The sequence below is a fragment of the Dioscorea cayenensis genome, chromosome 6 (genome assembly GCF_009730915.1).
Source record: "Dioscorea cayenensis subsp. rotundata cultivar TDr96_F1 chromosome 6, TDr96_F1_v2_PseudoChromosome.rev07_lg8_w22 25.fasta, whole genome shotgun sequence".
NCBI lineage: Eukaryota > Viridiplantae > Streptophyta > Magnoliopsida > Dioscoreales > Dioscoreaceae > Dioscorea > Dioscorea cayenensis.
In genome coordinates, this window is record NC_052476.1 from 117,901 (window position 1) to 133,965 (window position 16,065).

Genomic DNA, 16,065 nt, shown 5'->3' on the forward strand with positions numbered 1-16,065 from the left:
GTGCCATCTCGTCAATTGATTATGTGATCATCCCCATCCATGCCACCACACAGGCCTCTCTTTCATGGAAAACCATCTCCAATTTCAGCAGACCCCATGTCCTCTGCTGCTCCAACAATATATATATATATATATATATATATATATATATAACAGCATCTCCTGATCTTGCCATCTATGCACCTCTCCATCGATCGCTTCAATTACAAGCCTCGGACATCTTCTTCTTCTTCTTCTTGCTCATTCTTATCATATGTATGAACCAATCAAATTAAAATCTATAATATTATTCTAGTACCACAAGCTCCTCATTATTATTCTCTATTGATTATATATTTGTCATGGCCATGGGGGTGGATACCTATATGCCAGACCCCTTGATATCAAGCCACAAAGTCTTCAACCATCAGAGACTCAACAAAACCACCACAAAAGCGTTTGAGATCAAAGTAATCTATGTTAGGATCATCAGCACTGAGTGCATGGGCTGCAACATGGAAATCAAATTCCCACCAACCAGGGACTCCTCTACCAAGTTTCAAGTGAATGGCTCTGAAATAGTACTCCAAAGCAATGATGGTTTCTCCATGACCTTGAACAAGAACAGGGTTGACACTGTGATGGCCGAGTCCACCTATGTGAGCACTAACACCATAGGGTTTTGTGGGTCTCTTCTCTGTTTTGAGATCAGGGTGAAGGGGTTGTTGTTCCCTGTGCTTGTTGGAGTGGTGAAGAAGAGGGGGAGAAGAAGAGATGCAGGATGCATGTGGGTGATGGAATGCAGGGATGGTGTTGCTCTTGATCACGGAGGCCTGGTTGATGTTTCCTTTGCAGGTAGAAGCAAGGGAAAGCCTTTTCTCTTGAATGGAATCATGGACTTGAGCAAGTCTCGTTTGAGTTACATTCCTGAATCTGCTGAAACTGGCACTGATCATAATGATCCCAAGGTAGATGTTATTCCTATATATTTTCCTTTATTAAACCATCATTCACCCACAAATACATAAAGATACATAATATCTAATAGTCTCTGTTGTTAAAACACATATATATACATCATAGATTTTTTGCAGCCAATTATACCAATCATGGAGCTATGCCTCGCAGGAGTTGGAAGAGAAGGGAACTGATGATGGTCTAAGAAATGTTGGAAATATTGGAGAGGTGGATGATAGATGATGATGATGATGATGATGATGAAGGGGAGTTAGCTTGGTTGAATGCAGGGGTGGGAGTGGGCATGGGATTTGGTGTAGGTGTGTCTTTCGGACTTGGGATTGGACTGGGATTACTTCTCATGACCAGGACTTACCAGGCTGCAGCTGGACTTTTCAGGAGGTTTTTCTGACCAAATTAATTGCTCATCTTGGACCTTGTAATCTGAATCTCCATTCCATACATGACACCAGCAGATGAAACCTTGAAGCTACTAATTAAGCCTCCTTTTTCCTTAATATATTTGTCTTTTGAATCTCATAATCACTAATTTGGCTTTTTTCAGGATCCTGTATGAAAAAACCTCACAATTACATTTGACTCCCAATAAATTTTTATTTTAATTCTCCAAAGGAGAGGACTTATTTTAATTTTTCAAGAAGAGAAAGATTTTTGAAAAAGGTGGATAAACCACTTGTTTTAAATAAAAGAGCTGAATACAGAAAATCCACTAGATGTGGATAAAGATAGGAAACAACAAGGAAAACAATAAAAGATTAACTGGCAAATGGCTACTCCCATCGGTTAGAGCGCAGAGCAGAAGGAGAACCACTAGCTGTGCATCTGCAGTGGGTCCTCCCCTCCGAGAAAATTTGGACAATTGAAAATGTCCACCGAAGGCACGAGCAACCCAGGTGAAACAAAATTCTCCTCCGATGTGGAACCAAAGCATGCCAAAACAAAGTTGAGGATATCCGAGTCAACATTCAGCCCACACTTCCCTTTTATAATCATGAAACATCAAAACGACATGCGGATCAACCTCCGGGTGGGCCAACCAACTATCCGGGTCCAATGGCCCAATCAAAAGAACCAACACCCAACCCACTTCACTCATCAGAGAAGGCTCCACAAAGACCAAACTGACGAAAACTTCAACAACAACTCGGCCCAGCTTTAAACCCGGCCCAAACCCGACTAAAAAAGGAAAGTTCATCCACTCCATCTCCACGTGTTGTACCCCCAAATTTTCAAATTCAAAAACCTTAACCAAATAAAGGATGCCACCAGTCATTTGCATCTGAACGCATCTAAGCTTCGAGATCAGTGCGAGCTCCTTCTCCTAATGCACGAAGTAACTTCTCTCGGGGAATCGCGCCCACATCAGACCAGCAGTCCTACCAACGCAACCACCCTCTCCGGCCATCGTCACCTGAGCAATGCTCGATTGGAGACGCACCCTCCATCACCGTTGAGGCATGGTGCCAGCGTCACCGATCGCTCACAAGTCATCACCGGCCCGCCCTTGTGGAAGCGAAGCTCAACCTAGGTATCGCCGACCATCTCGTGGAAGCCTCTCTCCACTGCTGCCCACGTCCCAGTGGATTGGACCAATGGCCAAGAAGCATCCTTACTGGTTTTAGGCAACTGATCCTCTGCTCGCCCGGCAGAGAGACACCGGTTATTGGAGTAACCGCGCTGGAACATAGACAAGATAATAGCCCATTGCCCTAACTTCGCCGTCACTGCCGAAGCCATCTCGTCATCGTGGAAGCCAAGCTCTATCATCACCGACTATTCCACCGGAGTGTCACTTATCTCAACAAGTTCCACTGTGAGGCTTGCCGTTGATAACCCTTCCTCGGCGCTAAGCACCGGCCGAAACACTGAAATCACCATCGCCTGGCGCTCACCAACGTCACTGGAGCGAGAGCAAAGCTCCATCGTTCCATGTACACCCAAGTCACTAGGGTGGGAGCTCGGCTCCACCACCCCGAGATCACTAGTGACACTGGTACGGGAGCCAAACTCCACCGCTCCCAGCCCGAAGTGAGGACGATGCACCATTACATCAGTCATCTCCATCGGAGCATCACACATCTCTAAAAGCTCCACGGTGAGACCCGCCGCAGAAATCCCTTCCTCAGTGCCAAGCACCGGCCAAATCACCGAAGTCGCCATCGCCTGGCGCACCCCAACGTCACTGGAGCTGGAGCAAAGCTCCACCGGTCCATGAGCACCCAAGTCACTAAGGAGGGAGCACGGCTCCACCACCCTCGCGATCATTAAAAACATTGAGACGGGAGCCAAGCTCCACCACTCCCAACCCAAATGTGAGGACGAGGCACTACCAAGTCAATCATCTTCCCCAAGTCAACCGGCACAAGTTGCTCAAACTCAAGGGAAATTGCCGTGTTCCCCGAACGTCGGTTCAAAGAGCGCCGAAAACGCTCCCTCATCTTCCTCCTCACCGTTAAAGGGCCAAAGGAACTCCCCCTCCTTGGCCTCCACATGCGGATGAGAGGAGGGCACTGGCACGTAAACCGGCCGACCATCAGGATCAAACATTAGGCGGTTGTATTGCTTTTGTCGCCCTCATGTCAATATATAACAATATATTTTATATTTTTTAAAATGTTTAATGTTGATGCGATATACACAATATGTGATCAAAGATTTTGTAATTATAATTTTCACTGCATCCTTTGGAAATTGTTAAATCTTAACTGCAAAATTTTATGCTTACCTTCAATAAATTTTTAGTTTTATAATGACTTTTGCAATTTATATATTTTATAAGGTTATATATAAAAAATATTTATTGTAAAAATTGATTCTTTTTCCTTATTATAACCTTTAAAAATTGTCAAGTCTTAATTGCAAAAAGTTTAGAGTTTTTCCATATTAGATAGCCTTTGAAAATCGTCAACTCTCACTTGAAAAGGATTGACTTGAAAAACAATATGTGAACCTTTAAAATTTTTTATTTTTATCCTCCAAAATAGAGAATTTTGCAAGTTATCTTTTTTCCATGGTTATATATGAAAAATGCCTATTTTAAAAATTAGACTTTTTTTTTCTTTTATTATAGGTTTGAAAATCGTCCAATCTTAAGTACAAAATTAAATTTGATCCAGTATAAATTTTTATTTTTATTCTCCAAAATAAAAGACTTTTTAGTTTATAATTGCATATGATCAATTATAAAAGGTGTCCATTTTTAAAAATTAGAGTTTTCCCTTGAAATTATTAAATCTTAATCGCAAAATTAAATTTGACCAGTATAAATTTTTATTTTTATTCTCAAAAATAATTTTTTTTTTGTAATTTATATTTTTACCGAAAATGTGCCCATTTTAAAATTTGGAGTTTTCCCTTACTATGCCTTTGAAAATTATCAAATCTTAATTGCAAAAATTAAATTTGGTCCCCAATAAATTTTTATTTTTATTGTTCAATATAAAAGACTTTTCTTATTTATATTTTTACAGGGTCACATATGAAAAGTGTCCATTTTTAAAATTGTAGTTTTTCACTTCCTATAGCCTTTCAAAATTATCAAATCTTAATTGTAAAATTAAATTATATCACCAATAAATTTTTATTTTTATTCTCCAAAAGAAAAGACTTTTTTAATTTATATTTCTTACAGAGTCACATACGAAACGTGTTCATTTTAAAAAATTGGAGTATTTCCCATACTATAGCCTTTGAAAATCATCAAATCTTAATTGCAAAATTAAATTTGATCCGTATAAATTTTTATTTTTATTCTCCAAAATTAAAGACTTTTTAGCTTATAATTGCATATGATCAATTATGAAAAGTGTCCATTTTAAAAATTAGAGTTTTCCCATTACTATAGTCTTTGAAAATTGTCAAATCTTAATCGCAAAATTAAATTTGATGCGTATATATTTTTATTTTATTCTTGAAAATAAAAGAATTTTGTAATTTATATTTTTACATGGTCACATACGAAAAATTGCCCATTTTAAAAATTGGAGTTTTCCCATAGTCTTTGAAAATTATCAAATCTTAATTGCAAAATTAAATTTGATCCCAATAAATTTTTATTTTTAATTTCCAATATAAAAGACTTTTCTCTTTTATGTTTTTACAGGGTCACATACAAAAAGTGTCCATTTTAAAAATTGGTGTTTTTCACTTACTGTAGTCTTTCAAAATTATCAAATCTTAATTGTAAAATTAACTAGACAACCAATAAATTTTTATTTTTATTCTCCAAAAGAAAAGACTTTTGTAATTTATTTTTTTACAAAGTCACATACGAAAAGTGTATATTTTAAAAAATTTAAGCATTTTCCTTACTATAGCCTTTGAAAATCATCAAATCTTAATTGCAAAATTAAATTTGATCATGTATAAATTTTTATTTTTATTCTCCAAAATAAAAGACATTTTAGCTTATAATTGCATGTGATTAATTATGAAAAGTGTCCATTTTAAAAATTAGAGTTTTTCCCCTATTATAGTCTTTGAAAATTGTCAAATCTTAATTGCAAAATTAAATTTGATCCCGTATAAATTTTTATTTTTATTCTAGAAAATAAAAGAATTTTGTAATTTATATTTTTTACATGGTCACATATGAAAACATGTCCATTTTAAAAATTGTTGTTTTCCCATACTATGCCTTTAAAAATTATCAAATCTTAATTGCAAAATTAAATTTGATCCCCGATAAATTTTTATTTTTATTGTCCAATATAAAAGATTTTTCTTATTTATATTTTCATAGGGTCACATATGAAAAGTGTCCATTTTAAAAATTAGACTTTTTCACTTACTATAGCCTTTAAAAATTATCAAATCTTAATTGTAAAATTAAATTAGACCACCAATAAATCTTTATTTTTATTTTCCAAAAGAAAAGACTTTTGTAATTTATATTTTTACAAAGTCACATAGGAAAAGTGTCCATTTTAAAAAATTGGAGTATTTCCCATACTATAGTCTTTGAAAATCATCAAATCTTAATTGGAAAATTAAATTTGATCTTGTATAAATTTTTATTTTTGTTCTCCAAAATAAAAGACTTTTTGGCTTATAAATGCATATGATCAATTATGAAAAGTGTCCATTTTAAAAATTAGACTTTTTCTTTTACTATAGTCTTTGAAAATTGTCAAATCTTAATCGCAACATTAAATTTGATGCCGTATAAATTTTAATCTTTATAGTCTTTGAAAAAATAAAAGAATTTTGTAATTTGTAATTTAATGGTCACATATGAAAAAGTGAACATTTTAAAAATTGGAGTTTTAAAATAATTTGTAATCTTATACTATAGTCTTTGAAAAAATAAAAGAATTTTATAATTTGTAATTTAATGGTCACATACGAAAAAGTGTTCATTTTAAAAAATTGGAGTTTTCCCTTACTATAGATTTTGAAAATCATCAAATCTTAATTGCAAAATAAAATTTGATCATGTACAAATTTTAATTTTATTCTCCAAAATAAAAGACTTTTTAGCTTATAATTGTAATTGATCCCGTATAATTTTTTATTTTTGTTAGTTCCGCCGGTGTGGTTTGTGGGTTTTAGGGAACACTCAAGCACTCATAGAAATCTCACAAAAACCAACAAAGAAAGAGACACACGACATTGGTAACCCAGTTCAGCGTCACCTCGCCTACGTCTGGGGGGTCAAGCCCAGAGATAAACAATCCACTAAAAGAGGTAAAAATAGATGAGACACTTGTCACTCACACTCTCAACAATAAAGATCACTACTCTCTCTAGATTGTCTGGTGCTCACACACTCTCCTCCAAGAGTCACCCAAGAGTCACACTTACAATCTATGAGCAAGGTAGCTTATATAGACGCCTCAACGTCGCAAATATAGAACATACCTCTTTTAGAATCTCATGACTACTAATTTAAAAACCTTTCCGAAATTAGTGCATTTGCAACTCCTGTTGTAACATAAGTTTGCTAACATGGCCACTGACTCGCGACTTGGTCGAGTTTTGGTTATGTTGCGGACGACCTCAAGACCCATCAACCTCCCGGTCATGCTTAGTCTGAGTCGATGCAGCCAAATCTCCCGATCCCGACTACCGGCAACTAGCCTACCTCCTCAGTTCCTCATCACGCAGTCTCCTCGCAAGGGACGCACGTCCTTGTGCATCTTTCATGAAACTTGCCAAACTTAGTCTTCAATCTTCCAAGTTTGGTCTTCAAAGATTCTCCAAACTTGATCTTCAATTCACCCAAGTTTGGTCCTCAAATCTTGCCAATAATAGATCTTCAATCAATCAATTCAATCATCAAGGATCATATCTCCTTCATTCATACCATGAATAGATATTTCTTCAATTAAGCTCCACCATATTTAGTCTTCAATCAAATCACCTAAATATGGTCTTGATATGATCTTGTCTTCATGTTTTCAAGAATAATTCCACCAAGATCTTCAAGATAATATCCTCCATGTTATAGAGTTACTAAAAATAATTCCACCAAGATCTCCAAGATGTTTAGCCTTGCAAGCTAAGTCTCCATGCCATGTCACCATACTTTCCATGTCATCAATTATGCTTTGTCACCTTAGTTGCCACGTCACTTGGTCTAGGTGTCAAATCATGCCAATAAATAGTGCGGTTGCACTAACAATTTTTATTCTCAAATTTGATCCCGTATAATTGCAAAACTACATTTGATCCAAAATAAAAGAATTTTTATTTTATAATTGCATATGATCAATTATGAAAAGTGACCATTTTCAAAATTAGACCTTTTCTCTTGCTATAGTCTTTGAAAATTGTCAAATTTTAATCGTAAAATCAAATTTGATCCCGTATAAATTTTTATTTTTATTCTCAAAAATAAAAGAATTTTCTAATTTTTATTTTTATTCTCCAAAATAAAAGACTTTTTAGCTTACAATTGCATATGATCATTTCTGAAAATTGACCATTTTAAAAATTAGAATTTTTCCCTTACTATAGTCTTTGCAAAATGTCAAATTCTAATTGCAAAATCAAATTTGATCCTGTATATATTTTTATTTTATTCTCAAAAATAAAAGAATTTTGTAATTTAAATTTTTACATGGTCACATATGAAAACTGTCCATTTTAAAAAATTAGAGTATTTACTATTTACCATACTATAGCCTTTGAAAATCATCAAATCTTAATTACAAAATTAAATTTGATCTAGTACAAATTTTTATTTTTATTCTCCAAAATAAAAGACTTTTTAGATTATAATTGCATAAGATCAACTCTAAAAAGTGACCATTTTAAAAATTAGAGTTTTTACCTTACTATAGTCTTTGCAAATTGTCAAATCTTAATCGCAAAATAAAATTTGATCCCGTATAAATTTTATTTTTATTCTTAAAAATAAAAGAATTTTTTAATTTATATTCTTACGTGGGTCACATAAGAAAACTGTCCATTTTAAAAAATTGAAGTATTTCCCATACTATAGCCTTTGAAAATCATCAAATCTTAATAGCAAAATTAAATTTGATCCAGTACAAATTTTTATTTTTATTCTCCAAAATAAAAGACTTTTTAGCTTATAATTACATATGATCAATTCTGGAAAGTGACCATTTTAAAAATTAGAGTTTTTACCTTACTATAGTCTTTGCAAATTGTCAAATCTTAATCGAAAAATCAAATTAGATCCTGTATAAATTTTTATTTTTATTCTTAAAAATAAAAAAATTTTGTAATTTAAATTTTTACATGGTCACATATGAAAACTGTCCATTTTAAAAAATGGGAGTATTTCCCATACTATAGCCTTTGAAAATCATCCAATTTTAATTGCAAAATTAAAATTGATCCAGTACAAATTTTAATTTTTATTCTCCAAAATAAAAGACTTTTTAGCTTATAATTACATATGATCAACTCTGAAAAGTGACCATTTTAGAAATTAGAATTTTTCCCTTCCTATAGTCTTTGCTAATTGTATAAATTTTTATTTTTATTCTCAAAAATTAAAGAATTTTGTAATTTAAATTTTTACATGGTCACATATGAAAACTGTTCATTTTAAAAAATTGGAGTATTTCACTTACTATAGCCTTTGAAAATCATCAAATCTTAATTACAAAATTGAATTTGATACCGTACAAATTTATATGTTTATTCACCAAAATTTAAGACATTTTAGCTTATAATAGCAAATGATCAACTTTGAAAAGTGAGCATTTTAAAAATTAGAGTTTTTCCCTTGCTATAGTCTTTGCAAATTGTTAAATTTTAATCGCAAAATCAAATTTGATCCCGTATAAATTTTTATTTTTTGCTCAAAAATAAAAGAATTTTGTAATTTATATTTTTGCATAATCACATATGAAAACTGTAGATTGAAAAAAAATTGGAGTATTTCCCTTACTATAGCCTTTGAAAATCATCAAATCTTAATTGCAAAATTAAATTTGATCCCGTATAAATTTTTATTTTTATTCTCCAAAAAAAAATACTTTTTGGCTTATAATTACATATGATCAATAATTAAAAGTGTCCATTTTAAAAATTATAGTTGTCCGTTTACTACAGTCTATGTAAATTGTCAAATCTTAATTTCAAATTTCCATTCTAAAAAGTTGGAATATTTCCCTTACTATAGCCTTTGAAAATCATCGAATCTTAATTTCAAAATTAAATTTGATCCAGTACAAATTTTTATTTTTCATTCTCCAAAATAAAAAGACTTTTATAGCTTATAATTGCATATGATCAATTTTGAAAAGTGACCATTTTAAAAATTAGAGTTTTTCCCTTACTATAGTCTTTGGAAATTGTCAAATTTTTAATAGCAAAAATCAAATTTTGATCCCTTTATAAATTTTTTTATTTTCTATACTTAAAAATAAAAGAATTTTGTAATTTATTTTTTTACATGGTCACATATGAAAACTGTCCATTTTAAAAATTTGGAGTATCTCCCTTATTATAGCCTTTGAAAATCATCAAATCATAATTGCAAAATTAAAATTGATCACGTACAATTTTTTATTTTTATTCTATAAAATAAAAGAATTTTTAGCTTATAATAGCATAGGATAAATTACGAAAAGTGCCCAATTTAAAAATTAGAGTTTTCCCCTTTCTATAGTCTTTGCAAATTGTCAAATCTTAATTTCAAATTTCCATTCTAAAAAGTTGGAATATTTCCCTTACTATAGCCTTTGAAAATCATCGAATCTTAATTTCAAAATTAAGTTTGATCCAGTGCAAAGTTTTATTTTTATTGTCCAAAATAAAAGAATTTATAGCTTATAATTGCATATGATCAACTGTGAAAAGTGACCATGTTAAAAATTAGAGTTTTTCCCTTACTATAGTCTTTGCAGATTGTCAAATTTTAATCGCAAAATCAAATTTGATCCCTTTTAAATTTTTATTTCTATACTTAAAAATAAAAGAATTTTGTAATTTATTTTTTTACATGGTCACATATGAAAACTGTCCATTTTAAAAATTTGGAGTATGTCCCTTATTATAGCCTTTGAAAATCATCAAATCTTAATTGCAAAATTAAATTTGACCCCGTACAAATTTTTATTTTTATTCACCAAAATAAAAGACTTTTTAGCTTATAATTGCATATGATTAACTACGAAAAAGTGACCATTTTAAAAAAATTAGAGTTTTTCCCATTTCTATAGTCTTTGCAAAATTGTCAAATCATGATTGCAAAAGCAAATTTGATCAAGTATAAATTTTTATTTATATTCTCAAAAATAAAAAAAATTTTGTAATTTATATTTTTACAATATCACATATAAAAACTTTCCATTTTTAAAAATTGCAGTATTTCGCGTACTATTGCCTTTGAAAATCATCAAATCTTAATTTCAAAATTAAATTTGATCCAGTACAAATTTTTATTTTTATTCTCCAAAATAAAAGAATTTATAGCTTATAATTGCATATGATCAACTGTGAAAAGTGACCATTTTAAAAATTAGAGTTTTTCCCTTACTATAGTCTTTGCAGATTGTCAAATTTTAATCGCAAAATCAAATTTGATACCTTTTAATTTTTTATTTCTATACTTAAAAATAAAAGAATTTTGTAATTTATTTTTTTACATGGTCACATATGAAAACTGTCCATTTTAAAAATTTGGAGTATGTCCCTTATTATAGCCTTTGAAAATCATCAAATCTTAATTGCAAAATTAAATTTGACCCCGTACAAATTTTTATTTTTATTCACCAAAATAAAAGACTTTTTAGCTTATAATTGCATATGATTAACTCTGAAAAGTGACCATTTTAAAAATTAGAGTTTTTCCCATGCCATAGTCTTTGAAAATTGTCAAATCATGATTGCAAAAGCAAATTTGATCCAGTATAAATTTTTATTTATATTCTCAAAAATAAAAAAAAATTTTAATTTATATTTTTACAATATCACATATAAAAACTGTCCATTTTTAAAAATTGCAGTATTTCGCTTACTGCAGCATTTGAAAATCATCAAATCATAATTTCAAAATTAAATTTGATCCAGTACAAATTTTTATTTTTATTCTCCAAAATAAAAGAATTTATAGCTTATAATTGCATATGATCTACTGTGAAAAGTGACCATTTTAAAAATTATAGTTTTCCCCTTACTATAGTCTTTGCAGATTGTTAAATTTTAATCGCAAAATCGAATTTGATACCTTTTAATTTTTTATTTCTATACTTAAAAATGAAAGAATTTTGTAATTTATTTTTTTACATGGTCACATATGAAAACTGTCCATTTTAAAAATTTGGAGTATGTCCCTTATTATAGCCTTTGAAAATCATCAAATCATAATTGCAAAATTAAAATTGATCACGTACAATTTTTTATTTTTATTCTACAAAAATAAAAAGACTTTTTAGCTTATAATAGCATAGGATAAATTACGAAAAGTGCCCAATTTAAAAATTAGAGTTTTCCCCTTTCTATAGTCTTTGCAAATTGTCAAATCTTAATTTCAAATTTCCATTCTAAAAAGTTGGAATATTTCCCTTACTATAGCCTTTGAAAATCATCGAATCTTAATTTCAAAATTAAGTTTGATCCAGTGCAAAGTTTTATTTTTATTGTCCAAAATAAAAGAATTTATAGCTTATAATTGCATATGATCAACTGTGAAAAGTGACCATGTTAAAAATTAGAGTTTTTCCCTTACTATAGTCTTTGCAGATTGTCAAATTTTAATCGCAAAATCAAATTTGATCCCTTTTAAATTTTTATTTCTATACTTAAAAATAAAAGAATTTTGTAATTTATTTTTTTACATGGTCACATATGAAAACTGTCCATTTTAAAAATTTGGAGTATGTCCCTTATTATAGCCTTTGAAAATCATCAAATCTTAATTGCAAAATTAAAATTGGTCCCGTACAAATTTTTATTTTTATTATCCAAAATAAAAGACTTTTTAGCTTATAATTGCATATGATCAATTATGAAAAGTGTCCATTTTAAAAATTAGAGTTTTTCCCCTACTATAGTCTTTGCAAATTGTCAAATTTTTATCGCAAAAAAAATTTGATCCCAGTATAAAATTTTTTTATTTTTATTATCAAAAATAAAAGAATTTTGTAATTTATATTTTTACAAGATCACATATAAAAACTGTCCATTTTGAAAATTTGGAGTATTTCCCTTACTATAACCTTTGAAAATCATCAAATCTTAATTGCAAAATTAAATTTGGTCCCAGTACAAATTTTTATTTTTATTCTCCAAAATAAAAGACTTTTTAGCTTAGAATTGCATATGATCAATTATGAAAAGTGTCCATTTTAAAAATTAGAGTTTTCCCCTTACCATAGTCTTTGCAAATTGTCAAATCTTAATCGCAAAATCAAATTTGATCATGTATAAATTTTTATTTTTATTCTCAAAAAAATAAAAAGAATTTTGTAATTTATATTTTTACATGGTCACATATGAAAACTGTCCATTTTAAAAAATTGGAGTATTTCCCTTACTATAGCTTTTGAAAAATAATCAAATCTTAATTGGAAAATTAAATTTGATCCCGTACAAATTTTTATTTTTATTCTCCAAAATAAAAGACTTTTTAGCTTATAATTGCATATGATCAACTCTGAAAGTGTCCATTTTAAAAATTAGAGTTTTTCCTTTACTATAGTCTTTTGCAAATTGTCAAATTTTAATCGCAAAATCAAATTTGATCCCGTATAAATTTTTATTTGTATTCTCAAAAATAAAAGAATTTTGTAATTTATATTTTTACATGGTCACATATGAAAACTGTCCATTTTAAAAAATTGGAGTATTTCCCTTACTATAGCCTTTGAAAATCATCAAATCTTAATTGCAAAATTAAATTTGATCCAGTACAAATTTTTATTTTTATTCTCCAAAATAAAAGACTTTTTAGCTTATAATTGCATATGATCAATTATGAAAAGTGTCCATTTTAAAAATTAGAGTTTTTCCCCTACTATAGTCTTTGCAAATTGTCAAATCTTAATCGCAAAATCAAATTTGATCCCTGTATAAATTTTTATTTTTATTCTCAAAAATAAAAGAATTTTGTAATTTATATTTTTACATGGTCACATATGAAAACTGTCCATTTTAAAAAAATTTGGAGTATTTCCCTTACTATAGCCTTTGAAAATCATCAAATCTTAATTGCAAAATTAAATTTGATCCCGTACAAATTTTTATATTTTTATTCTCCAAAATAAAAGACTTTTTAGCTTATAATTGCATATGATCAACTCTGAAAAGTGACCATTTTTAAAATTAGAGTTTTTCCCTTACTATAGTCTTTGCAAATTGTCTTATTTTTATCGCAAAATAAAATTTGATCCCGTATAAATTTTTATTTTTATTATCAAAAATAAAATAATTTTGTAATTTATATTTTTACAAGATCACATATAAAAACTGTCCATTTTAAAAATGTGGAGTATTTCCCTTACTATAACCTTTGAAAATCATCAAATCTTAATTGCAAAATTATATTTGATCCCTGATAAATAAATCTTCTGTAATTGGAGTATTTCCCTTACTATAGCCTTTGAAAATTGTCAAATCTTAATTGCAAAATTAAATTTGATCCCGCATAAATTTTTATTTTTATTTTGCATAATAAAATAATTTTGTAATTTATATATTACAAAAGTCATATATGAAAAGTGTCCATTTTAAAAATTCGTGTTTTTCACTCACTATAACCTTTGAAAATGGTCAGATCTTAATTGCAAAATTAAATTTGACTGTTATAAATTTTTATTTTTATTCTTCAAAATAAAAGACTTTTGTAATTTATATTTTTACCGGATCACATATGAAAAACTGTCTATTTTAAAAATTGGAGTGTTTCCCTTACTATGTCCTTTTAAAATCATCAAATCTTAATTGAAAAATTTAAATTTGGTCATTTATAAATTTTTATTTTTATTCTAAAATAAATAAAAATTTTTTTAATTTATATTTTTACAAAGTCACGTGTCCATTGTAAAAATTCATGTTTGTCCCTTAGCCTTTGAAAATCATCAAATCTTAATTGCAAAATTAAATTTGATCCTTAAAAACTATTATTTTTATTTTACAAAATAAAATATTTTTGTAATTTATATTTTTTTACAATGTCATATATAAAAAGTGTTCATTTTAAAAATTCGTGTTTCTCCCTTGCATAGCCTTTGAAAATCATCGAATCTTAATTGCAAAATTAAATTTCACCTCCCAATAAATTTTTATATTTATTCATCAATATAAAAGAATTTTGTAATTTGCATGGTCACGTATGAAAAGTGTCTTTTTTAAATATTGGAGATTTCCCTTACTATAACCTTTTAAAATTATCAAATCTTAATTGCAAAATTAAATTTGATCCCTGATAAATTTAATTTTTTTATTCTCCAAAATAGAAGACTTCTGTAATTCATATTTTTATAGGGTCATGTACGAAAGTGTCCATTTTAAAAAATTGAAGTATTTCCCTTACTATAGGCTTTAAAAATTGTCAAATCTTAATTGCAAAATTTAATTTGACCCCATATTAATTTTGATTTGTATTCTCCAAAATGAAAGGATTTTATAATTTATATTATTACATGGTCACATATGAAAAATGTCTATTTTCAATATTTGTGTTTTTCCCATACTATACTATAGCCTTTGGAAATCGTCAAATCTTTATTGCAAAATTAAATTTGATCCCTATAAATTTTTATCTTTATTCTAGAATTTTGTAATTGTTATTGTTGAGGAGTCACATATGAAAAGTGTCAATTTTTGAAATTGTGTTTTTCCCTTATTATATCATGTGAAAATCGTCAAATCTTCATTGCATGGTTATACTTGACTCTCACAAGTTTTTATTTTTAACCTCCGAGAAAAGTTTTGTAACTAATATTTTTTATAGCGTCATATATTTAAGGCATCCATTTTAAAAAGGGAATGACTGTAGGTGAAGTTAGATAGATGTAGTTAGTGTAGTTCACCATTAATATTATGACATGTGTCCCAAAAATATATAAAAATATAATAATTTTCCTATAATGCCCTCACCTTTTTTTTAAAATTACTCATCTCATGCCACGTGTCAAATATCTAATGGTGAACTACACTAACTACACCTATCTAACTTCATCTAAGTTATTCCCTTTTAGAAATTGGAGTTTTTCCTTGCCTTTGAAAGTTGCCAAATCTCAGTTGTAAAATTATATTTGACTCCCTGTAAATTTTTATTTTTAATGTATAAAAAAGAAAGGCTTTTGAATTTTTTAAGTTTTGGAGAGTTACATATGAAAAGTGTCTATTTTAAAAGTTGGATTTTTTCCTTTAACTATAACCTTAAAAAATTATCAAACTTCAATTACAAAATTATATATTTCTTTCCCACTAAAACTGTATTGTATTTTTTATTCTCCAAAACAATTTTTTTTATAATTTGTATTTTTTTATAGGGTTTACATGAAAAACATCCATTCTAAAAATTGAAGTTTTTCCCTTAATATGGCCTTCGAAAATTATCAAATATCTATTGCAAAATTATACTTTACGCCTTATAAAATTTTATTTTTATTCTAAAAAAATACTTTTTATTTATATTTTTTATAGGGTGATTTATGAAAAGTTTCTATTAAAAGGTTGAAA

The 16,065-nt window shown here is 29.0% G+C and overlaps 1 protein-coding gene across 1 annotated transcript; it reads left to right on the top strand.

Annotated features, from left to right (window-relative positions):
- The first annotated feature begins 347 nt into the window (after positions 1-347).
- On the top strand, positions 348-1,348 carry LOC120263605 (uncharacterized protein At1g01500-like). Its single transcript, XM_039271568.1, has 2 exons — positions 348-947; positions 1,163-1,348. The coding sequence occupies exons 1-2, from the start codon at positions 348-350 to the stop codon at positions 1,346-1,348; spliced, it is 786 nt and encodes a 261-aa protein (XP_039127502.1).
- Positions 1,349-16,065: the final 14,717 nt, after the last annotated feature.

Excerpts from the sequence above, each read along its gene's own strand:
- LOC120263605 (XM_039271568.1), top strand. The coding sequence starts at position 348 with ATGGGGGTGGATACCTATATGCCAGACCCCTTGATATCAAGCCACAAA. Across the intron at positions 948-1,162 it reads CTGATCATAATGATCCCAAG|AGGTGGATGATAGATGATGA; the intron begins GTAGATGTTATT and ends GAAATATTGGAG.